At 44.1% G+C, this 26,954-nt stretch overlaps 1 protein-coding gene across 1 annotated transcript in view; it reads left to right on the top strand.

Moving 5' to 3' along the window:
- Positions 1-26,954, top strand: part of COLEC12 (collectin subfamily member 12) — a 184,559-nt gene that overhangs the window by 123,045 nt on the left and 34,560 nt on the right. The window contains exon 3 of the mRNA XM_070361815.1: positions 21,648-21,770. Coding sequence (XP_070217916.1) covers positions 21,648-21,770 — 123 coding nt within the window. The remainder of the gene's footprint in view (positions 1-21,647; positions 21,771-26,954) is intronic.

Below are 26,954 nucleotides of genomic sequence, written 5' to 3'. Positions count from 1 at the left end.
TAGTAGGGAACTTCCCTCGTGGCCCAGTGGCTAAGACTCCATTCTCCCAGCGCAGGGGGTCAGGGTTCAACACCTGGTGAGGGAACTAGATCCTGCATGCTTCAACTAAAGATCCCACAACTAAGACCTAGTGAAACAAACAAACAAACAGCAACAAAAAAAATATATATATAGTGTTTTTAAAAAGCCCCCAGGAAAGGAGTTGCATTTCACATTGTGTAGGTTTCATAAAAGGAATACCCCAGGAGTGTCCTCAGAAGAAATCAGGACTCAAGACTGTAGACACTTAAAGTCATGCTAATTTTATTCCTAGTTTTTTAAGGAATCTCCATACTGTCTTCCATAGTTGCTGTATCAATTTACATTCCCACCAACAATCCCACTACTAGCATATACCCTGAGGAAACCAAAACTGAAAAAGACATGTACCCCAACATTCTTTGCAGCACTATTTACAATACATAGGACATGGCAGCAACCTAGATGTCCACCAACAGATAAATGGATAAAGATGCTGTGGTACATATATACAATGGAATATTACTCAGCCATAAAAAAGAGTGCACTTGAGTTAGTTGTAATGAGGTGGGTGAACCTAGAGCCCCTTATACAGAGTGAAGTAAGTCACAAAGAGAAATACAAATATCGTATATTAACGGATATATATGGAATCTAGAAAGATGGTACAGATGAGCCTATTTGCAGGGCAGCAGTGAAGACAGAGACATAGAGAACAGACTATGGACATGGGCAGTATTGGCAGGGAAGAAGCAGACTGTGGGGCAAGTGGAGAGAGTAGCATGGACACATATACACCACTGAATATAAAATAGATAACCAATGGGGATTTGTTGTGTGACTCAGAGAACTCAAACCAGTGCTCTGTAACAACATAGAGGGGTGGGAAAGGGTGGGATGTGGGAGGGAGGTTCAAGAGGAAGGGGATATATGTATACCTATGACTGATTCGTGTTGCTGTATGGCAGAAGCCAACACAATATTTTAAATCTATTATCCTCCCATTAATAATTGGAGGATAGTTGCTTTTTTATTGTTAAATAAATTTATTTAAAAAATAATAAAGTCATGCTAATAACTGCATCATCATAATAGCTGCCTGTGTACTTGGCAATGTGCTCGGAGCTGCATTTGCCTCACACTAATCCTAGTAATAGCCCTCTGGACAGGGACACCGAGTTTCAGAGTTAAGCAGCTGGAGGTGTTTGCAGCTTCAAAGCCCACACCCTCTCTGCATTTGGAAGTTCATGCCCCGTTTAGGCCCAGGTGGGGTGGAAGCCCCGGCAGACAGAGGAGCAGAGAAGGAACACACATCTGTAGTTCATGCTAGATAGTCCAGTCGTGAGTTTTTCTAAGGAAGCAAAATGATCTTTTGAAAGGAAACTCACGCAGTCTGTCTGCTCTTGCCAACTCCACTCCAGTACAACCTGCCAAAAACAGCCGAACCTTGTTTTGGGTATGAAAGCAGCTGTTATAATAAACTCCTCTACTCTGCCTCTCTTTCCTGTTATGGTGGAATGACTGTTTAAAGTAAATGTCTCCAATAGTCGGATTTTCTGGGGTCATGAAAACATTTTTTAATTGGCAGGCTCTGCTACATTTTTTGGTCAAGTTAGGAAGTAAACAGAATGCCACACGCCATTTCAGATCCACGCAGTAGAAATGTTTCTGAATTCTGCAGACCTGGTCCCCTAATCCCCACCCACTTGGGCTGGAGCTTTCTTGGGCTTGGAGCTTATTCCAGAATGAATGGATTTCTGCCCTTTCTTCTGTCCCAGGACTTCCAAAGCAGAACAAGGGAAGTGAGTGCAGAAAACATAAGAGTCAGATGGGTTTGAATCCTGGTTCTGCCAACCACTAGCGTATGACCTCAAGGTTACACTGAGCCTCAACTTTTTATTTCTGTAAAATGGATATTATAGGGACTTCCCTGGTGGTCCAGTGGTTAAGGCTTCACCTTCCAATCCAGGGGATGCAGGTTCAATCCCTGCTCAGGGAGCTAAGATCCCATATGCCTCAAAGCCAAAAAACTAGAACATAAACAACAGAAGCAATATTATAACAAATTCAATAAAGACTTAAAAAAATTTAATAAAAAATTTAAAAATGCATATTATAATACAAACTACTCATTAGGTTATATGGAGTTTAAAACAAAAATAAAATAATAGCAAATATTTACATAATTCTTATTATATGCTCTGTGCTTTTCAGGTATTTTATGTTCTTTTATTTAATCTCAACAACCCCGCTTGGTATCCACTGCGCTGGTCATATTCTAGCCATACAGTAGAGAGTACAGCTCACAAAATCTCTATCTACATGAAACTTACATTCTTGTTGGGGGGGGGGCGTGCAAAAGATAAGTAAATCAGATTGTTGTTCAGTTGTTCAGTCGTTCAGTGATATCCGACTCTTTGCAACCCCATGGACTGCAGCACGCCAGGCTTCCCTGTTCTTCCCTGTCTCCCTGAGCTTGCTCAAACTCATGTCCATTGAGTCAATGATGCCATCCAACCATCTCATCCTCTGTCGTCCCCTTCTCCTCCTGCCCTCAATCTTTCCCAGCATCAGGGTCTTTTCCAATGAGTCAGCTCTTCACATCAGGTGGCCAAAGTATTGGAGTTTCAGCTTCAGTATCAGTCCTTCCAGTGAATCTTCAGGTTTGGTTTCCTTTAGGATTGACTGGTTTGATCTCCTTGCTGTCCAAGGAACTCTTAAGAGTCTTCTCCAGCACCACAGTTTGAAGGCATCAATTCTTCAGTGCTCGGCCTTCTTTACGGTCTAACTCTCACATCAGTAAATCAGATAGTGTGTTAAATGGTGAGAAGTGTTCTAGAGAAAATAAGGAAGGGAGATGGGGAGTTGCAATTTTCAAAAGGTTAATCAGGAAAAACCTCTCTAACAAGGTGATGGTTGAGTAAAGACCTGTAAAAAGTAAGAGAGGAAGAGAGAGAGAGAGCTGCGGGTTACCTAAGGGACAGAGTCCTAGGCAGAGGAAACAGAAAATGCAAAGGCCCTGGGGCCATGTGTCTGGTATGTTCAAGGCGCAGTGTGGCTGGAGCGGGAGTGAGCCGCAGAGTAGCTGAGGTCAGGGAGGGAAGGTTTGGAGAGAAGATGGGCCTTGTGGGCTCTTCATCTCAGTGAGGTGAGAAACTACTAGAAGAACTTGAGCAGAGGGGAGACATGATCATGATGAAGTCAGATGTGTAGAAAGGACACTTCTGATTCATTCATTACAGCTGCTGCTCCTGCTGTTGGTTCCCACAAGGACAGCTGCCAACTTTTTGAGACTGTTTAAGTAGGACATTTCTTAACAGGACATCTGGCCCTCCACTGTCAGTGATGTACTTGCTGATTTTCAACAACAGGTGAACTTTCCCCAACTCCTCTTGTATCCACGTCCAGCCTCCTCCTCTCTTCTGGATGATTCTGTCCTTTGCTATCTCTCTGCATTGGGTTGTCTTGATGATGCTACTTAAGTGGCTCCATAGACAACTGTGGTCTACACTTGTGATTCGTATGTTGTTGTGTTGAGTTAGTTATTGGGATCAGGGACTTGTAAGTAAATATTGCTTGGGCTGCACAATCAAGAGAATCAACAGGGAGGAAAGGTGAGAGAGGATTTTCGTCAATGGAATTGCCCCTCCATCCTATTCCACGGGGGATAGAAGTGTGTCTGTATGACCGACAACTTACCAACACTGATCCGTTCTTGTGGGAAAGGACTATACCATCCTTATACATTCCCTGAGAGGTCAAGCATCACTAGTTCTAGCCCCATGTCTGTGAGTAGCAACTGAAGCCCATGGACCTCTTGAAAGTGTGTCCAAATGGATGTCTGTGCACATTTTTGTGGGGCTAGGTCATAGTGTTCATGTTGCTTGTTCATCGAATGACTTTGTCACAATTGTAGGCCATATTTGCAACATGGTATAACCTGTGTGCAAGCATGTGAAAATGTACACATTTGATAAAGGGGTTTAAAGGGAACTTTTTGTTCCCTAAATATTAAGAATCTGTAAAATCTATATTTGACAAATATTGCTTATAGTGTTCCCAAGATAGAATAAATAGGATAAATTATGGATAAATTATAGGATAAATTATGGTCCCTCAGACGATGTCTTTTCAAGGTCCTCAAGGTGTACCATCACTCAAGGTCTGTTTTGCTTCCTTGCTCAGTGACTAAGTCTCCAGGAATTCACTCTCTGTATTAGATCATTTGTTCTCATATGCTCTTCATTGCCTTTGAAACACCTCCAATTCTAGCAAAGCTTTACATGAGCCAAGTGGTTCGAAACAGCAGCCTAGGCCTGAGGTATTTGGAAGACCACCCTCCCAATCCCCTTGGGTCCTTGGTAGAGCAGGGCCCACACACTAGACAAGGTCCAGGCTCAGAAGGGGAGCTAAGAGGGGGATTTAACAGGAAGGCCTAGCGACTTTGCATAGTATGGTGATAGAAATATGCATTCCTAGTCACATGGCCGCGCACTGGCCTCTTCTGCAGTTGGAGGCAAGGCATGCGCCTGGTGTGTCTGTTGTCTGATGCTCCCCTGTGCCTGTGCCATGAAGCACACTGGGCAGAGATGATGGGGGTGAGGTGGAGGGGGGAATAGGGGGGCATTCCTGGGCACTAGAGTTCTACCATGGTGATCAGTTCCTCCCAGTTCAGGGAAGCCCTCAAGGGCTTCTTAGCTGGGACTTAAGGAAGTCAACAAAAGGATTGTTGAGAATGACTGATCCCATGCCCTGGAATGCAAAGCCTGCACAGTTGGTGGTACTTAATTATATACAATAAACTAGGAAGGACATACAGTGGGTTTTGATATCAGGTTCCAGTTGCTCCTCACTAAGGACCTGGTAGAAACCCTTCATCAGTGTGGCTAAGGAAATAGTCCCAGTCTTGTCTGACTCCAGCTGTATGTCCACACCGCCTCCCCGCACCTTTCCTCTCGCTGGGTGTCTTCTCCTCCTGTCTCAGCTGGAAGCATCTGCAGACCCCCTTACTGATCACTGTGGAGGGGGAAAGGTGACTGTCAGAAGCATGCAGAGAAATTTCACATTTTTCATCAAGATGGGAAGTTAGGAGGAAACCGATGAAAAGTGCCCTGGCTACGGATTCTGTCTTTGTGTCCATCCACCACCACCGCCAACAGGTTTTGTCCTCGTCACAGGGGAGACATGGTCTGGGCTCCTCTCTGACTTGAATGAACTATTCAGAGGTAAACTGAGGCATATGAAGAATGTTAAGAGTTTATTTGAACAAAAACCCATTCTACTCTGGGGGCACCAAACCAGAAGTGGTTGAGAGCATTCTGTCTGGCAGGAGTTGTGGCAGGACTTACAAGAAGAAGGTGCAGATGCAAAGACAGAAAGTTATTGATCTGCCCTAGCTTAAAAAGCCTGAAAAGTGAATGTGTTTAGTCACTAAGTCGTGTCTGACTCTTTGTGACCCTATGGACAGCAGCCCGCCAGGCTCCTCTGTTCATGGGATTCTCGAGGCAAGGATACTGGAGTGGGTTGCCATTCCCTTCTCCAGGGGATCTTCCCAACCCAAATCAAACCCAGGTTCCCCACACTGCAGGCAGATTCTTTACCACTGAGTCACCTGGGAAGGTGTGCAGGTATAATACCTTAATATGGAAGCAGGTTGGCCATTCGGTAAATAAGAATCCCTGCATTTTGACAGTGGATCTTAGTATTGGCACTCATTTCTCTGCCTGCCGTGCTGGTTTAATTTTGCCCTAGGTGTCATATAATAATTTACATGACTATTGTGTAGATACTCCTTTCATGTTCTAGTTTGCTTGTCCTTCACTCTCTAGAAAGCACTTTTTATCATCAGAAATAATCTGTATCACCTCTGTGCTCCAGTGAACAAATCATAGACACTTCACCTCAGGGTTTCCCAGCTTGTTGGGACAAGAATGACTTGATGGTAGGAACCTTACTTACAGTCTATTTTGTTAAAGCCTGTTGTTGATTACTTTCATTTCCCTGTGGCCACAGCTCTCCCTGTTCTGCTCTTCCTTTTTTTGTTGCTATTCAGTTGCTAAGTCATGTCCGACTCTTTGCGACCCCATGGGCTGCAGCACGCCAGGCTTCCCTGTCCTTCACTATCTCCTGGAGCTTGTTCAAACTCTTGTCCATTGAGTTGGTGATGCCATCCAACCATCTCATCCTCTGTCACCCCCTTTTCCTCCTACCGTCAGTTTTTCCCAGCATCAGAATCTTTTCCAATAAGTCAGTTCTTCACATCAGGTGGCCAAAGTATTTGAGCTTCAGCTTCATCATCAATCCTTCCAGTGAATTTTCAGGGTCGATTTCCTTCAGGATTGACTGGTTTGATCTCCTTACCATCCAAGGGACTCTCAAGTCTTCTCCAGCACCGCAGTTTGAAAGCATCAGTTCTTTGGTGCTAAGCCTTCTTTATGGTCCGACACTCACATCTGTACATGATTACTGGAAAGACCATAGCTTTGACTATACTGCCTCAGACAACCTATTCTGTCTAGATAATCACAAGCCTTTCTCTTTTCTTAAAAAAAGATCTTGTCTCCATCCCCTACTCTGTGATTCTTCCCATCCTCCCCTGGGCCTATACAGCAGAAGCCATTAAAAGAAGGGGCCTTCTCAGAGCCCCAGGGTCCACTTGGAGCCCCTGACGTTTCCAACTCCATTTGGATAAACATTTCTCTTCAGTGCTTTGTGCCCCTGAGTGGGATGTGTGTCTGGGAAGTAAGCAGGAGGAGAAACAGACAGATCTTCCTGCCAAGCTCAAAGTTGGGAAGATTAACTCCTATGTAACAGTCCTATGGATAAAAATTAATAAAAATGCAATCATACAGTCATTTGGGTACACTGTCTACCCTAATAAATTAGTACATCTAATTTTATAAGCACTGTCATAACCATGGCTGTGAGTGGGATTTTTCCTTTTACTGTAGTATATGTTCCTCTTCCTTACTAGGTGTTGTTCATTAGGTGTTGTTTCCCCTAAGTGCTGTATAAAGGGACAGATTGTTTCAGGGCAACCAGTTGGTTGTATTTACAGGTGGCTGGTTGTCTTTACTAGTTCTGCAGCTGTAACACAACTGCTTTCCAGCAGGAAGGAGCGTCGCAAAGGAGCTGGAGCTATGCAGTCCAGACTTCATCTGATTCCACATTTAGCAATGGATGTTTTGTAAATCACTGAATCCTTCTTTTTCAGTCCCTCTCCAAGGCCACGCATAACGTGAAGTCAATGAAATAGTGCTCTCTTTGTGCTCATGAGATGATACTGCTGGCCTGTCATCAGTAGGACCTGAGGTTCAAGTGGCTTTTCCAACAGTAAGGTTGGGAAGCTTGGCTCCCCCAAGAAGGAAGAGCAATGCTCAGGCCTTATTCTAGAAGGTGGCTGGGTGCATCCTTGGTCTGCCAGTAAAGCCTGTCCCTGCATCACATGGTGAAGTAGTAAAAGTAAAAGTCTATCAGTCATGTCCAACTCTTTGTGACCCCATGGACTGCAGCCCACCAGGTTCCTCTGTCCGTGGAATTCTCCAGACAAGAATACTGCCTTGGTAGCCATTCCCTTCTCCAGGGGATCTTCCTGACCCAGGGATTGAACCTGGGTCTGTTACATTACAGGCAGATTCTTTACCAACTGAGCCACCAGGGAAGCCCATATCACATTGTATAGTGGCCGCTAAAGACAACAGCATCTTCTTAACCAACAGGGACTGCTTTACAGTAAGAGATTTTATTTTATTTTATTTTTTTATCTCCTAAAGATAGAAACTTTTTAAAGTGTTGATTTTTAAAAACTGTTGGTTTTTTAAAATAGAATTTAAGCAAGATTTACAAATTGTTATTTGGTTGATACATTCCTTAAACCTCTTTTGATCAGGACACATCTTCTTATTTATTTATTTAATATAAATTTACTTATTTTAATTGGAGGCAAATTACTTTACAATATTGTATTGGTTTTGCTATACATTGACATGAATCCAGCACGGGTGTACATGTGCTCCCCATCCTGAACGCCCCTCCCACCTCCCTCCCCATCCCATCCCTCTGGGTCGTCCCAGTGCACCAGCCCTGAGGATCCTGTATCATGCATCGAACCTGGACTGGTGATTCATTTCACATATGATAATATACATGTTTCAATGCCATTCTCCCAAATCATCCCACCCTTGTCCTCTCTCACAGAGTCCAAAAGACTGTTGTATACATCTGTGTCTTTTGCTGTCTTGCATACAGGGTTATTGTTATCATCTTTCTAAATTCCATATATATGTATTAGTATACTGTATTGGTGTTTTTCTTTCTGGCTTACTTCACTCTGTATAATAGGCTCCAGTTTCATCCACCTCCTTAGAACTGATTGAAATGTATTCTTTTTAATGGCTGAGTAATACTCCATTGTGTATATGTACCACAGCTTTCTTATCCATTCATCTGCTGATGGACATCTAGGTTGCTTCCATGTCCTGGCTATTATAAACAGTGCTGTGATAAACATTGGGGTACACCTGTCTCTTTCAATTCTGGTTTCCTCGGGGTGTATGCCCAGAAATGGGTTTGCTGGGTCATATGGCAGTTCTATTTCCAGTTTTTTAAGGACTCTCCACACTGTTCTCCATAGTGGCTGTACTAGTTTGCATTCCCACCAACAGTGTAAGAGGGTTCCCTTTTCTCCACACCCTCGCCAGCATTTATTGCTTGTAGACTTTTGGATCGCAGCCATTCTGACTGGCGTGAGATGGTACCTCATAGTGGTTTTGATTTGCATTTCTCTGATAATGAGTGATGTTGAGCATCTTTTCATGTGTTTGTTAGCCATCTGTATGTCTTCTTTGGAGAAATGTCTGTTTAGTTCTTTTGGCTCATTTTTTAATTGGGTCATTTATTTTTCTGCAATTGAGCTGCAGGAGTTGCTTGTATATTTTTGAGATTAATTCTTTGTCAGTTGCTTCATTTGCTATTATTTTCTCCCATTCTGAAGGCTGTCTTTTCACCTTGCTTATAGATTCCTTTGTTGTGCAGAAGCTTTTAATTAGGTCCCATTTGTTTATTTTTGCTTTTATTGTCAACATTCTGGGAGGTGGGTCATAGAGGATCCTGCTGTGATTTATGTCGGAGAGTGTTTTGCCTATGTTCTCCTCTAGGATTTTTATAGTTTCTGGTCTTACTTTAGATCTTTAATCCATTTTGAGTTTGTTTTTGTGTATGGTGTTAGAAAGTGCTCTAGTTTCATTCTTTTACAAGTGGTTGACCAGTTTTCCCAGCACCACTTGTTAAAGAGATTGTCTTTTCTCCATTGTATATTCTTGCCTCCTTTGTCAAAGATAAGGTGTCCATAGGTACATGGATTTTAAAGAATAATTTAAAGAATAATAAGCAATGAACCCACACTGTATTCTAAACTATATACAGGTTTCTGGGAGTTTATGTAAACCGATAGGTGCTGCATAGTAGAAATAAAATATATGAATGACTCCCTGGTGGGTGATCCTGCTATTAATTCTAAATTCCACCTTCACTGGAGTACTGGGGAAAATCCTGAGCTGGGTGCAGATTGGACATTGTTGTCCCAAGAAACTTGTCCAAAGCCTCTTCTTCTTTCAGTCTGTTTAACCAATTTACAACCCTAATGAGGAGTGTTGGGCCATTTGGGCAATAAGATTCATTTCTTTGAGCATGAAATACAATTAAATGATTTTATCCTAAGCACTACATACTGTCGCTCAGTTATGTCCGACTCTTTACGACCCCATGGACTACAGCCCACCAGGCTCTTCTGTCCATGGAATTCTGCAGGCAAGAATACTGGAGTGGGTTGCCTTTTCCTCTTCCAGGGATCTTCCTGACCCAGGGATTGAACCCGTGTCTCCAGCATTGGCAGGCAGTTTCTTTACTACTGAACCATCTTTAAAATGTGAGGAGATATAAGCAGCTGGAGTAAGCTGGCTCCAGCTCAGCCCTGAGAAATGATGGGAAATCATGAATTTGATTTTCGCTTTGGAAATGCTTTTTAAAAAGCATCTCTACTGTCTGAAGAAAGTCACTGTGTGTGTTGCCTACTCAGTCACCCTGTCGCGTCCCACTCTTTGCAACCCCATGGACTGTAGCCCCCCAGGCTCCTCTGTCCATGAGTGTATATGTGTGTATACATACACATACATGTACTTATCCATCTTTTCATCTAGTTGTTTCAGCTTTAAACAGATTTCTAAATTTAACACTCATTTATGAACTGTTTACAAAGGCATGGCAATGTTAATAAGCATGTACTTTCCCACTTACTTTACATTTACTTGTAATTGGTTGCATGCCTCCTGACTTTCTAGTGTAGTGATTCTCCACTTTTATTTTCCAGTTTCTTTCCTTTGACTTCTACACCCAGGGCTGAATGCCCCATACAAAGATTTCTTCCTTTGTATGTCCTTTGTCCATTTTTAATCACAAATGTGAATACCAAGCTGGTGAACAGATGCTCTTCACCAAATCTAGGGACCACACCCCCCTCACAACTCATCCTGTGATCTGTACAATAGATCCTTCTCATTTTCCTCATTACTTATTTTTTACCAGCTTTCCCCTGCCGCCCTGCATCTGGGTCATTTCAAATCGATCAACTTCTCTTCAAGCTTCTGAACCAAGATTGCCTTCCTCAAGGAACAGATAATTCCTTTAAAACTCCGACAGTAAAAATCTGTCTCTCTGTCTTGGCTCAGTTCAGTTCAGTTGCTCAGTCGTGCCTGACTCTTTGTGACCCCATGAATTGCAGCACTCCAGGCCTCCCTGTCCATCACCAACTCCCGGAGTTCACCCAAACTCATGTGCATCGAGTCGGTGATGCCATCCAGCCATCTCATCCTCTGTCGTCCCCTTTTCCTCCTGCCCCCAATCCCTCCCAGCATCAGGGTCTTTTCCAATGAGTCAACTCTTTGTCTTGGCTCACTTTTCCCTTAATTCAAGTGTCCTCAGCTCTCGTCTTCACTTGAAGAAAGTAGAAAACATATTCACACAGAAATGAAGAGTGTGTGTTGGGCTGATTGGTATTTTCACTGACACTAAGGTCCTTTTTTTTCTTTTCATCAAAGCAGTAGTTTTGTTGGTTTGAAAAAAAAAATCAAGTAGGTCTGTGAGAGAAGCATGGATTGTCTTTTTTATTTTTTTCCAGCACCTGCTCTGAAGCATAATTTCCACATGCCCCAACACTGCTTCAGTGATAAACAACAAACACACTATCATTAACTGAGACTTGCCCGCTCAGCTGCCCCCAAATGACACTGTAAAAGCAAACACGCTCAAGGCAAGTTTCGGGCTGTGAGTTTGCTTTCTCACCTCTGTTCTGTCGGGTTTAGTTCTGTGAGAGCTGAGGGATGCCAGACACAGCCTTGCAAACCAGAAGGGTCTATAGATCTGCATTTCTTTGGTTAGTAAATCCCACTGCACTGCCCTCCCCTCCAGTGGTGAAAAGAAAATGCTTGCTCTGGAGCCCGGGCTTCCTGCTTGTTTGGTTGTAAGGTGTCCTGTGTGTCTGTATTTTGACCCTTAACTGAATGCCTCTCCCAGGACGACTACACCCTGGCCTCCAGGACACCGAGCTCGGCGTGTCCCTTGTCACACAGGAAGCTGGCCAGAAAGTGGGGGAGAAGGTTGTGAAAGCCTCATACGTGGCGCTATTGCCAGTCATGTGACTGGGGCCGGCTGAGGGGTGACAGCACGTGTGTCCATGGTGGGCTCTACGCTCCAGGCTCATGTATGTGAACCTGCAGGGCGTATAGTGGGTAGAGGAGGCGTTTGGTTTGTTCAGAGAAAGGCAAAAGCAGCCCTCCAGAACAATTGCATTCCCTTGCCAGGGTGGTGGGCTTCCCTGGTGGTTCAGACCGCCAGAATTTGCCTGCAGGGTGAGAGACCCGGGCTCTATCCCAGGGTTGGGAAGATCCCCTGGAGGAGGACATGGCAATCCACTCCAGTATTCTTGCCTGGAAAATTTCATGGTCAGAGGAGCCTGGCGGGCTACAGTCCATGGAGTCACAAAGAGCCGGATACGACTCAGCAAACTAACACGCACACACACCGGGGTGGTAGCCAAGATGATGGCATTTGAATTATTTGAAAACCACACAAATGAACCTAATAGATTTATATCATGTGACTTTCAGAAGAACCGAGGGGGTTCAGGGCTTGGGGGAGGCTCATTAGGAGAGGATTCATCCAGGAGGAAACTTATGACGAAGGTTTTGTTTTTTAGAAGAAGGCATTTGGTAAGAGAAGAGTGTTGCAGGGAGATGGAGGGCCAATCTTGGGATGTGGAAAGGAAGCAGGCAGACCCTGAGGGCGCTGTGAGCACCCAGCCCAGGCACCCCGTGCTCCTTCCAGCTTGGGCTCAGATCTTCCTCCCCGAAGCCTTCTCTGACCGCCTGCTTCCACTGCCATCCACCTGCTCGCCACACGGCCTCTGTCCATTTCTTGCTTTCCCTGGAGAAGGAAATGGCAGCCCACTCCAGTATTCTTGCCTGGGCAGTCCCATGGACAGAGGAGCCTGGTGGGCTACGGTCCATGGGGTCGCAAGAGAGTCAGACACGACTTAGCAACTAAACAACAAGAGCAATTAAAATAGCCTCCCACTCTCGTGTAAGTTCTATGAGGACAGAGATTGTCATCTGTTTTGTTCACCGTGATACCCAGTGCGTGGTACAGACTACATGCTACATCCTTGTTTCTTGAATAAATAGGATATGGTAACAAAGAAGTATGGTGGGCTGTGTTTTGGGATTTAAAGAACTTAGGTGGAGAATTCAGAGACCTGAGTCTTGAAGCCAGGGCCAGCCTGGGAGGGCGGTCAAGTTCACTGGGCTGCAGTTCCCTCGCTAGTAAGATGGACACTGGCTGAGTCGACCACCGCCCTCCTCCGGACTGTGAGCTTCTAAGGACCTGCATGGTCAGAGGATGGTAGCAGTGAGCACCGTGACTACTCCAGACCACCTGGAGCTGTTAGTGTGGCAGTGGATTTCCGAGCCACGGGGTCAAGCTGGTGTTTGTAAAAAGAGTTGGATTTGTCTAAAGTTCTCCAAGTAGGTTTTTTCAAAAAGGGGGGTTAAGAGGCTAGATGTTAGTTTTTTACTCATTGTATTTATTTTATTTCTTCGCTGCGCAGGGTCTTCATGCTGTACAGGCTTTTCTCTAGCTGCAACGAGTGGTGGCCAGTCTTCATTGTGGTGCGCGGGCTTCAGCAGTTGCGGCTCCCAGGCTCCAGAGCACATGCTCAGTGGTTGTGGCACACGAGCCTAGTTGCTCCGCAGCATGTGGCACCTTCCTGGGCCAGGGATTGAACCTGTGTCTCCTGCATTGGCAGGAGATTCTTTACCACGGAGCCACCAGGGAAACCTGCTTGATACATTCACTTTTTATTACCACTTAATAAAGGCTTATTTCCCTTCCTTCCTTTCCACTAACTTATCTCACCCAACTCCTGCAGCCTGGAACCACCAGCAACTATTTGGGTCCGTAGATGGGTTAGCCATTGACTTTTAAAGCTTCTATTTCAGTGAACTAGAACTTTAGAAGAAAACTCAACAGGGGCAACCAGCTTGTTTTGGTTTCAAGCTCAAGGCTCTGCATGCCTCATAGTTTACCTTGAAATTACTGAGTATAAATCTACCTTCTCAGGGACTTCCCTGGTGATCCAGTGGCTAAGACTCTGTGCTCCCAACGTAGGGGACCCAGGTTCAATCCCTGGTTGGGGAACTAGATTCCACATGCCACAGCTAAGAGTTGACTAAAACATCTGGCATGCTGTAACTAAAGATCCCATGTGCTGCAACTAAGGCTCAACACATGCAAATAAATAAATAAAAATATTTTTTTAAGACTAAAATCATCTTCTCTTCCCAGGCCACTCCATTCCAGAAATTTCACCACCACTGGGGGACGATTCCTCCGAGGGGCCAACAGACCTTACCAGCCAAACCTCCAAGCCAGTCCTGATCCCTCCAAGAGATAATGAGGATTTATTTAGAGTGGAATAAACTTGCTGCTCAAGTATGTCACCATAGAATAGGAAGAGAAATTATAGCCTGTAGAAACCTCAGGCCTGTAATGGTTAACTTGCTGGAGACTAGGTTTTCCTGCTCGTTTCTGTTGTTGCTGTTCAGTGGCTCAGTCATATCCAACTCTTTGTGACCCCATGAACTGCAGCATGCCAGGCTTCTCTGTCCTTCACTATCTCCCAGAGTTTGCTCAGGCTCATGTCCATTGAGTCGGTGATGCCATCCAACCATCTCATTCCCTGTTTCTTCATTTCTGAGAAGGGCTCATCTCTCAGCATTTGAAAGGATGTTTCTATAGCCCTGGGTTTCAACAGAACACTCCACAAGTGTAACCTGTTTGCCTCCTCTGATTTATCTCTTTAGGCATACTTCACTTGGCTTTGTTTTGCTTTCACCTCTGGAGGTCAGCAACCTTGGAGGAGCAACCTGTGATCATTTGGGTTTAGCTCCCAGCTCAGCCACTTACTGGCTTAGGTACTCAACCTCGCTGACCCCCACTTTCCTAAAAATCTATAAATTGGGATCAGAAGTCCTGCTTGGCAAGGTTATTAAAGGGTGTGGCTTCCCTGGTGGCTCAGTGGTAAAAGAATCTGCCTCCCAATGCAGGAACCGAGGGTTCGATCCAGGGATCAAAAGATCCCTTGGAGGAGGAAATGGCAACACACTCCAGTATTCTTGCCTGGAGAATCCCATGGACAGAGGAGCCTGGCGGGCTACAGTCCATGCAGGTCACAGAGTTGGACACGATTCAACAACAAAGTAGCTGGGCAGGGGTACGTGGCACACATCGGGTCCTCTAGACTGGCCACCATCCTTAGCAATTCCTCTTCACATTTGCTGCAAGAGCAAACTCTCATCCACTAAGCAAATATCTCGTGGCTTTCCTCCAAATACCTGTGCAGTCCAAGTATCCAGCTCAATTATACGGCAGAATCTAATGGCCCAAGCTGGAGCTGAATTTTCATGCGTCCTTTTAATTAAAACATTGAATGCCTGATCACAGAAGGACATTGTTTGGTGATGTTGATAATGAAGTAGTCAGGGCTGCTGAAGTGTATCATTAGGAGGGTTGACAATAAACTCCATGCCCATAGAATGAAATGAATAGGAAGAGGGCCAGGAGGAAGCGGCCAGCGCGAGGGGCAGATGTAAGAGACGTGATGGATGAACTGCCCCCCGGGGCGAGGAATCCTCTCCTCAGAACTGAAGGCATTTGTTTACAGTTCATATAATAAAGGATTTCTTATTATAAAACTACAAGGAGAAAGTAATGGCATTCTTTTGAGACAGTATACATCCTGGCAGACATTGTATGTTCTGAGTGGCATCATTATCTGGCTTTTGGCCTTAACAATTCTTTTTTTAGCAGACAACGTATACATTATAAATTTTAAACAAATAATGCATGTATACTTTTTACATTAAAACCAAAACAGAACTGGCTGCCCTTTTTATACATATATGCGTGCTTAGTCGCTTCAGTCACATCTAACTCTTTGCAACCCCATGAACCGTAGCCCACCAGGCTCCTCTGTCCATGGGATTTCCAACCAAGAATACTGGAGTGGTTAACCTCTTCCTTCTCCAGGGATCTTCCCAACTCAGGGTTTGAACCAGTGTCTCTTGTGCCTCCTGCATTGCAGGGGGATTCTTTACTGCTGAATCAATAGGGAAGCCCCATGCATATACATGAAAAAAATTAATGAAAGAAACTGTACATTTAGTAAATGTGCAGAATATTAATATAAGCTCAGGAGGAATGCTAAAGATTTCAAATTCATAAAACTCATGTAAATTATTTTTCTGATTTGAATACATCTTTATGAATATAGAGATGTGGTAAGGCTTTATTTTGCACAGAAAGTGATTTTGTTTTTAATTCTTGTCCTCCTGTTATCATGATTCCCTGCATTGCTTAAGAAACTTGGCATAGTAAGGTGTCCATGTGTTTGCTCAGTCATGTCTACTCTTTGCGACCCCATGGACTGTAGCCCGCCAGACTCCTCTGTCCATGGAATTTTCCAGGCAAGAATATTGGAGGGGGTTGCCATTCCCTTCTCTAGGAGATCTTCCCTGCCCAGTATGGAATCCAGGTCTGCATTGCAGGAGGATTGTTTACCATCTGAGCAACCAGGGAAGCCCCTAGTAAGGTTTCCAGGGATTTGTATTTTCGAAACTAAATTCTCATTATTAATTTAAAAAAAAATACTAGCTAAACCCATATCCCATCATTTAGTAAATAGTCTTTATAATAAGGAAAAACTAATTGTTCATGGGATAAAATGTTTTATGTATTTAACTGCTATTCTAGTGATATTGCGCAACATCCCAAGTAACTAGGATGTTAACTCTTACTGTTTTGTTGCTTTTCAGGGCATTTTAATCATAGGGATGAATTTGAAATCATCAGTTTTACTGTTAAGGCCAAATCATTCTCATGGGCTTATGGGAATATATGCCACCAGGAAGTAGATTAATAGCTATAAAAAAACCACATGAAAAGGTTACTATAAAACTCAGATTAAAAAAAAAAACTCAGATCAAAACCTGTGGTTTTCTGAATTTGCCGTCTACCAGCTTTCTGGAGCTTCTCTGTGGTAACATGATCTTTATGGCAACACCACTGAGCTCTGGACACTTATGGTAATTAAGACAGCTGGGAAGTGCCCTGCACTCGCCCACAGCACCAGCCTTCACATAGGGAGGAAGGCCGCTTGCTGATCGGTACGCATCCGTGTTAACAGAGAGCACTCCTTTGGTAATGGTCGAAAAATAAGATAATGAAAGAGACTCTTGTTTTCCAAAAAGATAAGAAAAACAGACTGGATTGGGGCTGGGACCACAGAACTTGGGAGGGCTCTTTGTGGAGAGCCACAGCAGAAAGGAATTCTCTTTGCTGGTCAATTTTTCTGGCCTTCTGCACCATCATTCCTGCAGCGTTTCAATGTATTCTCTCCAACCGGCTAAGTACCCCCTGATCGGCGGCCCCATCAAACCCCATCTTCTCCCTTTAAACAAATGTGTTGTTGGAAATAAGGGTGAATCAGGGAACTTGGAGTGTGTGGGCTGGGGACCAAGTTGTCAGCCTATTCTGAACTTCCACGGAATAGTCAAGGAGTTAGCCAGAGGGATTCTGACTTCCTTTGGCTTCCCCAGTGTTTTTTGTATAATACAGCCCTGGACACTGGAAGATGCATTCAGAACAGGAGCCTAGAATCTAGTTCAGTGGGACTAGAGCAAGGCGGGTAGCCTGAGGGAGGGCATGGATCCTGCAGACACGTTCTGTCCGTGGGCTGCTGAATTGCAGATGTGCTATTTGGGCCAGGCTCTGTAATAAACTGGCTCTCTCGGTGGTGAGGGGCACAGAAGTTTCACTTCCTGAGCTAGAATCTCTTCTCTGCAGCCTCGCCTCGATCCATTCCCTGCCCTTCCTACCCGCCCCTTGCAGTGGGAATCAAGTCTCCCATCTCTGGAAAGTAATGCTAAGAAAACAAACACTACAAAGGCTGGTAACAGGGGGATATCTCTCTTGAATGTTTTCTGTGACCATCTAGGTCCAAGGAGGAGGGGGTCCCCCAGCTCCGTGAGCCAGCAGGGTTTCTTTGTAGTAGGCATCCGTATGTTTGGCCAGATGTCCTCCCAGCGGAGGGCAGAAAGGGAATGATAAAACAGAATTTTTATGAAAAATAAGTCTCGGGAGGGAGAAAAAACAAGACAGAGAAAGTGTGTCAAATGGGACGGGAGGTGCCATCTGATGTTGATTAAATGCTGAGAGAGTCAGCAAGGAGAAATGCATGTCACAAGGAAGTGACCCTGCTCTTTGGCATGTGGGCCAGTGACACTGTCTGGGAGCAGAGCTGTCAGACCAAGGTGTCCAGGAAGAAACCCAGCTCCGGCTGGCATGGCAGTCAGGGGAGGGAAGGACTCCCGCACCAGGAATCAGGATGCATTCTTTCTGATTCTGCTGCATCTGGCCTCACTCTCCCCATCAGTAACAGGACGATGCTTGACCAGGTGACCTCTAGGCAACCCTCTAGCCCCACATTCTGTTATCTGCTGTCATGTCCCCTCTGACCAAATCTTCTGAGGCTCTTCTAATGGAATGTAAGAAATAGCCCTGGAGAGATGTGAAAAGTTCACCCCCCGCCAGGGTCCTAAAACCCAAAAGGAATGAAACCTCACAGCAGCCATGGAAGTGTCACTAGTCTTCCCACAGCAGCCCGGGGTCTACTCTCCTGTGTTTTACAGTTGCCACCAAAGCATGTTAACTGCTTTCTGAACATGAGATGCAGCAGGTCTGTGGGTCTGCCTGTGCTTTTGTTGTTGTTCAGTCGCCAAGTCATGTCTGATTCTTCACAGCCCCATGGACTGCAGTACGACGGGCTTCCCTGTCCCTCACCATCTCCCAGAGTTTGCAAAAGTTCATGTCCATTGAATCGGTGTTGCCATCCAACCATCTCATCCTCTGCTACCCCCTTCTCCTTCTGCCTTCAATCTTTCCCAACATCAGGGTCTTTTCCAATAAGTCAGCTCTCTGCATCAGGTAGCTAAAGTATTAGAGCATCAACTTCAGCATCAGTCCTTCTGATGAATATTCAAGGTTGATTTCCTTCTACCTGTTCTCCCCTCCCAATTCCAAAAATATCTTCACTCTGCATGCGTGCTGTCACTTCAGTTGTGTCCAACTCTTTGGGACCCTATGGACTGTAGCCTGCCATGCTCCGCTGTCCCTGGGATTCTCCAAGCAAGAATAATGGAGTGGGTTGCCATGCCCTTCTCTAGGGGAGCTTCTTGACCTAGGGATTGAACCCATGTCTCTTACATCTCCTGCATTGGTAGGCACGTTCTTTACCACAAGTGCCACCTGGGAAGCCTGGGTATAAGAGGACTTTGTTTCATTTTAAACTCTCAGGATTACAGAGAGTTTAAGAGCGGATGAACGTGTTTGTGTGTGTGTTCATTCTTTAGTTAAGAATGAACCGTTGAAAGTTTTCTTGTTTTATTTTTTTCTTTCTGGCACCTTCATGAGGTCAGCAGTGTTTTGTTACAGGGTGAGGCTGGATTCCAGTGGGAATGGAAGAGGAATCTTCCACTGAGATGAGAAGATCTCACACTAGGACTGGGGCCGTGGAAATGGATAGGAAAGCTTGACCAGAGAGGCAGTGGCACCGTGACGTAGGGGAGATATCATGCCGTTTGGAGTCAGACAGACCCTGGTTTAAATCCTAGCTATGATGTTTATAGGATGTCATTTTCAGCTCTTGCTCCCTGCTTGAAAGGTGATTATGTGAAGTCCCTAGATCAGAGTCTGGCACCAAGTAGGCAGTAAAGTGAAAGTATTAGTTGCTCAGTTGTGTCTAACTCTTCACAATCCCATGAACTGTAGCCCATCAGTCTCCTCTGTCTATGGGATTCTCCAGGCAAGAATACTGGAACAGGTTGCCAGTAAGTGAACATCAATAAACTGTAGATGAGATGATCATGACAAAAATATCTATAGGAAGATTAAAAATATCTGATGGTTGATTGAATTAGAGAATAATTATAAGAGGAGACTTCAAGATGTCTGAGTTTGAGTACCTGAAGGATTGGGATGGTGGTAGTATTTAGGGATGGAAATAAGTAAGTTGGGTGGAAGTTGGAGACCTGGCTTGGCAGGACTGGTACCGATGTCAGTTTTGGACACAGGAGGTGGCCCTGAAACATCCAGGTGGCGATGGAAGAAGGAGAATGGAAAGGAAAGGAGAAAAAGAAGCGAGAAAAACACGATACTAAGAAGCTGGTTAGCTCTAGGTCTGTTTGATCAATGCGTCTCATTTTACAGATTCACCTTCAAGGGACTGGTTAACCAAAGGTTGATCCAGCACAACCATCTCCTAAAACAAACCTTAGTGCCTCAAAATGTGTTCCTCCAGTGAAGCATCTCCTAGACCTAGTTAGAAATGCAGTCTTGGCTCCTACCTCAGACCTACTGAATCAGATCTGCATTTCCACGTGATTTGTGAGCACTTCTTGAGAAGCATTGTTCTAACGCACGATGGCCAGACCTGCAGCATCACAGCCCCTGGGAACTTGGTGGAAATTCAGATTCTCAGGCATCTTCTCAGACTTCCTGAATTAGAAAGGCTGTATTTTAACGAGCCCTTCAGGTGAATCCAGTGGGATGGGATAGTGGTAGTATTGAGGGATGGAAATAAGAAAGGTGAAGAATCTAAGCCATGAATCACTTCTCTAAGCCATGGAAGAGCGAGCTTGAGCCCCCCACCCCTTGGGTGTATAACCCAGAACACTGGAGGAATTGGTTAAACCCTGGAAGTTAAATTTGAGGCATTGTTCTATGCTGTTTCTCTCATCATTTTGCATTAAACACAGCTGAAGGACTCTTTTCACTGAAGAAGGGCACTAGGCGTAAAATTACAAACCAAAGGGGAGGAACTTCGGCTGTGGCTTAATCTTCACAATTTATCCATCAAAAGTTATTGAGCACAATTCTAGGAGATCAGTCCTTTATGTGCTATTGCTCCTGGGGGACGCTATTAGTGAGATCCACATAGGAAAACCAGTCAGGGCGAGGAGGACCTTCCCGACATGCCTTACAATGTGATTTTCGCATTAAAGTGTCCAGAGCCTTTGTCTTCTGTGTTTCTAATAAAACTATGGCAAGTTTCCTTTTTATGGGTTAGTTTCTGGAGTCCCTTGCAGAAGTGATGGTGGTTTACCACTTAGACTAGAGTGTTTTTCAAACAGTTCAACTGTGAGCAATAAAAATTTACCTCTTCCCATCAGAAATGTCTGGTTTTTCTGGTTGTTCCCTAGTTGTTATTCATATCACTGTGATAAATAAGGGTCGGTGTCTGTTTCCTGCATATATGTAATGTACAAAAGTGGCTATATATTGAGCATTTTAATCCTAAAATTACCTATATTTTCTGCTATAGTAAGTTATAGTACATTATTAAGTTATGTACTATATTATAGCCAGTGGCATGCTGGTAAACCAATTTGGGATGTGTGAAGGCATTATGAATAGTGTTTGCAAATTTCCATGGTGTAAATAGTCCCTCCAGGGTTGATTTCAAGCTGCCAACAATTTAACAACCAGCTCCCCAAATTCCTACCAATTTGACAAGTGACTCTTGAAAACAGTAGGAATTAACTCAAGCACACCGCTGAAACAAATGTCAAGGGAAAAGTCCCTTTTATTTATTTTTTTTTTGGTTAGTTGTGTTTGAATTACTGTTGGTGCAACAGTGGCCGAAACAGGTAGATTTGGGTGTTTTAAGTCTTTTGTCATATAGAGATCTTATCATAATGGAATGTGATTTGGAAACTGTTCTATGAAACAAAGTTCTGTGCTATTTTCAAGGCATTAAATATGTTTATAATAACATAATGGCAATATTTAAGTTGTGTTAAATGTGTTGCTCAAGCGGTGAGTATGTTTGATTTTAAAATACCACTCAACCTATAGAAAGGCATATGTGAAAACTATATTCTTATAGTATTTAAACCAAAATGCAAAATTTTACTTCTGAAATGGTGTTTTTGATTACTGTTGTTAAGATTTGCCTTTTCTTACAGGTATTCAAGAAGGAACACAATGTACCAAATGTAAAAATAATTGGGCACTGAAGCTTTCTATCATACTGTTATACATTTTGTGTGCCTTGCTTACCATCACAGTAGCCATTTTGGGATACAAAGGTAAGTACTGTTTTCTTTTTCCTTCTAAAAAGCAAGTTTCCTTTCCTTCATTTACACCTGAAAACACAAGTACATTTGCAGGCATGAAGGAGTTCATTAATACAATTCAGATGCAAAACTTAAACCTCTGAAGCTCCATCTTTACGTCTTGAGCTTCTTATAGCTGTGGAATCTGAAAGGATAGAAGGAGCAATTCCTCTTGAGTCATTTCAACCATAATCATGGTCCTTTTATGAGTTGTAATTTTTTTCCCTCTTTGTTGCTTTTTCCTACTTATTTCCAGATACTCCCTCTTCCTCTGCCTTTTTTCATCTTACCTTTAAGAGGCTCCACAAAAACCCTGGAGTCAGCACACAGGAAAACTCTATTGACAGAGGATAAGACCTCCAGAGACACGACTTACGTCACCCGAGGACTGGCCTTATAATTCCCTTTTTTCCTCTTCAGCGCATTTACTGTGGTCACTGTTGTTTATCTAGCTCCAGAAAAACACTGCCCTGTAGAAATGAAACACAGAGATGGCAGCACCATGTCAGCTGTGCTTTACGGCTTATCAGACATTCTTTGAACATGTCTGGTTTAAGATTGGTGCAGGATTTTTGCCCGAATCCCCCAGACTTGCAGATAAAGTGGGTTGGTTCTCCCCACCACCCACGGGCATTCCAGACACCACAGGTGAATGTGTCCTGATTCAGAGTCACGAACTATGTAAACCCTCTTATAGAAAACAGCCATGGAAGCCTTACAGAGACACGTGAAACAGACGTGTCGTCTGGTTTCAGTGAGAGAGGCAGACATGGGGTCTGCTCATCTTTACCCTGACAGGTTAAGAGTGGAGAATTCCACACATTCCCATCTCTGTTCCCTGCCCCATCGATTTGACCTGGGGACAGAAAGATGCAAAGTGAATTCCCTCCAACTTGTAACTCCTCCCACTGTCCTCCCAGGATTTAGTGGTTTCCTGAGACAACAGTGTACTGGAATAAGAATGGTCCCTGTCCAGTTCTTGAGTCCACCATTTGAAGAGCAATTGCTACTGTTTATTAAGTGCTCGTTGACATGCCAGGAATTACGCTAAGTCCTTGTGTGGCTGTGTAACCTGGGTATGAATTGTAACCTCTCAGTGTTACTGACTTTTTACCTGTAAAATGACAGTCATGGTGTCATTCTTCAAGGTGCTTGGGATGAGCAAAGATGATATAACTGAGCCACCTGTTCTGGGGTTGGGCCCAGTAGAGCGGCTAAATCTCTCTCTTCCTTGTTGTTTAGTTGCTAAGTCGTGTTGAACTCTTTGCAACCCCGTGGACTACAGCACGCCAGGCTCCCCTGTCCTTCACTATCTCCCAGAGTTTGCTCAAACTTACATCCGTTGAGTTGATAATGCCATCTAATCATCTCGTCCTTTGTTGTCCCCTTCTGCTTTCGCCTTCAGTCTTTCCCAGCATCAGGGTCTTTTCCAATGAGTTGGCTCTTAGCATCAGGTGGCCAAAGTATTGGAGCTTCAGCTTCAGCATTAGTCCTTCCAATGAATATTCATGGTTGATTTCCTTTAGGATTGACTGGTTTGATCTCCTTGCAGTCCAAAGAACTCTCTCTTCCTTGCTTCTTCATAACTGTTTTTACAGTTCTAGCCATGAGAATGGCAAAACATATTAAAAATAATATAGTCAAGGCTTATGGAGTCCACTTCTAAACCTATTTCCATGGAAAATTGTGTGTGTTCCCATAGCGTGTTGACTGATGAACTTGGGCAGTGGAAATATGGAAAATTACCAGGCCTTTTTATCCAGTTGCAATGAGTTAATCTCACCCAGGATTAACAGAGCAAGTGTTAAGAAAGGCTATTAAATCATAGCGAAGGCAGGAGAGGGGGAGGAGGGGGAGGAAACCCAATGGGGAAAAGGACGGTGTTTTATGTCTTAGGCAACTCAGCCTGGCTACCTTCCTTTACTAGGTTATTGAGGTCATTACTCACTTCTCCACAACTTTCCCTAGTGAACTCAAATAAAGAAGAGGCTTGAAATCAAACCGTCATTTAACTGGTATCTTTAAGGCTGGGCTCTATGTGATGTCACGAAAGTAAACAGAGATGAGAAAGGTTTGAAGAAATACCTCTATGTGGTATTTTGTCATTTTTACCTCTGGGGAAAAAAATAAAAAGTCTAGAATCTTTAATTATACAGATAGATCCAAAGGAGGGGGCTTTGTTTGTTTGTTTTTAAAGTACAGATATTTCCTCTGTTTTTATGAGAGTGGAAAGGCCACGGCTCTGGCCTGTTTGTGTGGGTCCCTTTGCCTGGAACACATTTTCCCTCTTCTCCACCTTTTTCTCATGACTTTCTCTTCCTTCTTTCCCATCGTGTCTCCCTCAGACACGTGTCCCACAAGCAGTCCCTGAGAGCTGAGTTGGGTGCCCACCTTCTGGTCCCCATGGCATCATTTTTCACCCTAGTCCCTGTTGCACTATATCACTATGGCCAGTGGGTCTGTCCCACCACCCAAACTGTAAGCTCCAAGAAGACAAGAGGCTATCTTTTATTTATTAAATCTCCTACTAGCACGTGGCTCATACTACATAATTGGGACCCAATAAAGTTTACTGAGTGAATTAACGAGAAGATGGATGGATGGTTGAATTGTAAATTATGACTGACTTCTATAAAGGCAATCAATCACTACCCGGTGACCTCTAAGGCAATTGCTGCGACTCAGGGCCCTACCTGAAAGCTTAAAATCCCAAAGATCGCTTGGCCTGCTCTGGGTGTATCTCACCAGGATAAAGGAGGATGAGATTGAGGGTGTGAGACAAGTCAGAGTCAAGACCATGTTCTTATTCCTCTTTCTGTACTCCAAGGCCTCCATCCCTCAGGCGTCTACTGACAAAAAGAAGATAATACAACATGCAGTTTTTGTCTTTAAACACATACTTGATGAACTCAAATACTGATATTTTCCAGATGTGTTTTCTCTTTACTTTGAACAGTGATTCCTCTTTCTTATTGATAAGATTCTGGTGACCCAACATGGTAAGAGGCAGAAAGATAAGTTCTTCCTTCACACACATCCCTTTGAAGTCTGGAGAAACTCACTCCACTTTAAAAAAAAAAAAAAGAAAGAAACAAAAAAAGATATTCAGTGAAGGAAGAGGTTTTTCTGAAGGAGAAGTTGGAAGGAAATAAAACAGAAACTCCATTATTTATCAGGGTTTGCAAAAGCATCTCCATAGCTTTTTCTTTAAAACTGTTCTTTGTGTGTATGTGTGTTAGTGTTAGTCACTTGGTCATGTCTGACTCTTTGCCACCCTATGGACTGTGTGTGGCCCAGAAGGCACCTCTGTGTATGGAATTCTCCAGGCAAGAATACTGGAGTGGGTTGCCATTCCCTTCTCCAGGGGATCTTCCCAACCCAGGGATCGAACCTGGATCTCCTACATTGCAGGTGGACTCTCTACCATCTGAGCCACCAGGGATGCCCCAACTGTTCTTTAGTTCTCTTTTTATGTCACTTATGCAGATACAAGTTAGGATATAACTTAAGTTCCTTCCAGAGAATTTGCTGAACAAGTCAGAGAATTGCTGAGTCACCCAGACAGGTTCAGCACGCTAGTGGTGACTGTGCAGCATGTCAGCCACCTTACAAAAAGCCCATTCTTGGACGGTTACAGCTTGGTGCACCCTCTGTCCTGGACTATTTATCGTCCAGGCAGAAGCCACCTTCTAAGTTATGGGCTGTTTTTTCTCTGGAACATTCCCTGAACAGGAAAAATCTTATTTTGTGGTCCTGCCCAGCTGGATGCTACCTTAAGGGATTTCAGCTAAAGAAGACAGACAGACATCTGAATCTTCCTCAGTAAGAACCTCCTCTAATACAACATTCCTAGTCACAGATGTCTGTCTTGCTGCTCAGTTCTGCAGGGTAGCATTACAGCTGGGTAATCAAGCTTGCAAATGAGCATCAGAACACACTGTGTAGATGTTGTTAGAATCAAGGATAACACCTTCCCACCAGACAGGATTTTTGTAATGAAACCTGAAATAGTGTTCAAGGTAGGAATGTCTTTATTACATCCCAGGGGAGTGTACCTGGTATTACTGGGAAGTTCCAGATACCAATGAAGGGTTGTGTTTCCTACAGTCAAACTGGTAGACATCATCGTGAGCACCAGGCAGGACTCTATTCTCCTTTCCTGTCCCGGAGGCCCGGTCATGAGCTATATATCTCTGGACCTTCCACATCCATGTTTGCCCCAAACATGACAAGTATTTGGTAGACCTCTAAGAATGATGAATATAAAAGAAAGATAAAGAAGACATAGTCCTGAGACTTCTCTGGTCATCCAGTGGTTAAGAATCTGCCTTCCAACACAAGGGGCTCAGGTTCAATCCCTGGTCAGGGAGCTAAGATCACACGTGCTGTGGAGCAAATGAGCCCACGCAACTCAACTAGGGAGAAGCCTGTGTGCTATAACAAAGAGCCCACGTGCCATAACTAAGACCCAACCCAGCCATAAAAAATAAATATTAAAAATAAAAAGACCAGCAGACCATGAGTTGGTCCTCTTAACAAGAAAAAAGACACAATTCTTATCCTCAAGGGATTTTTCTTGGAAGAAACCATATTTAGGAAGAAGAAATACTCAATGAGAGGCAAAGTGGAATTACAGAGTAAGCATGGATGTTGGAGTTAGATCTCCTGGCCTGGAATCCCACTTAGTCCCTTATAAGCTGTGTGACTCTAAGGAAGTTACTGGACATCTCTGGGCCTCGATTTTTTTCACGTGTGAAATAGCAGTCATAAGGATTAACCGCAATGATGATGTGATACATCTTGGAAAGAGTGAGGCAATCTGTAGAGGCTGATTTTATTGCCATTCAGATACAGGGTCTGTTGGTGTGGAATCGGATCATCAGGGAAGGCTTAGCACAATGGGCCAGTGAGATTCAGAGTAGACCTTAAAGAATGGGTGGAAGCAAGACAAGGGAGGAAAAGGTTAGTGGCCCAGATCAAGGGCTTTTATAGGACTTCCCTAGTGGTCAGGAATCTGCCTGCCAATGCAGGGGACACAGGCTCAATCCCTGGTCCGGGAAGATCCCACATGCAGTGGAGCAGCTATGCCCGTGTGCCACAACCACTGAGCCTGTGATCTAGAGCCCATGCTCCACACAAGAGAAGCCACCACAGCGA

This window comes from Bos mutus, chromosome 24 (genome assembly GCF_027580195.1).
Source record: "Bos mutus isolate GX-2022 chromosome 24, NWIPB_WYAK_1.1, whole genome shotgun sequence".
In the NCBI taxonomy this organism is placed as follows: domain Eukaryota; kingdom Metazoa; phylum Chordata; class Mammalia; order Artiodactyla; family Bovidae; genus Bos; species Bos mutus.
The sequence above is the reverse complement of the archived record's forward strand: the minus strand, read 5'-3'. Positions and strand labels throughout refer to the sequence as shown.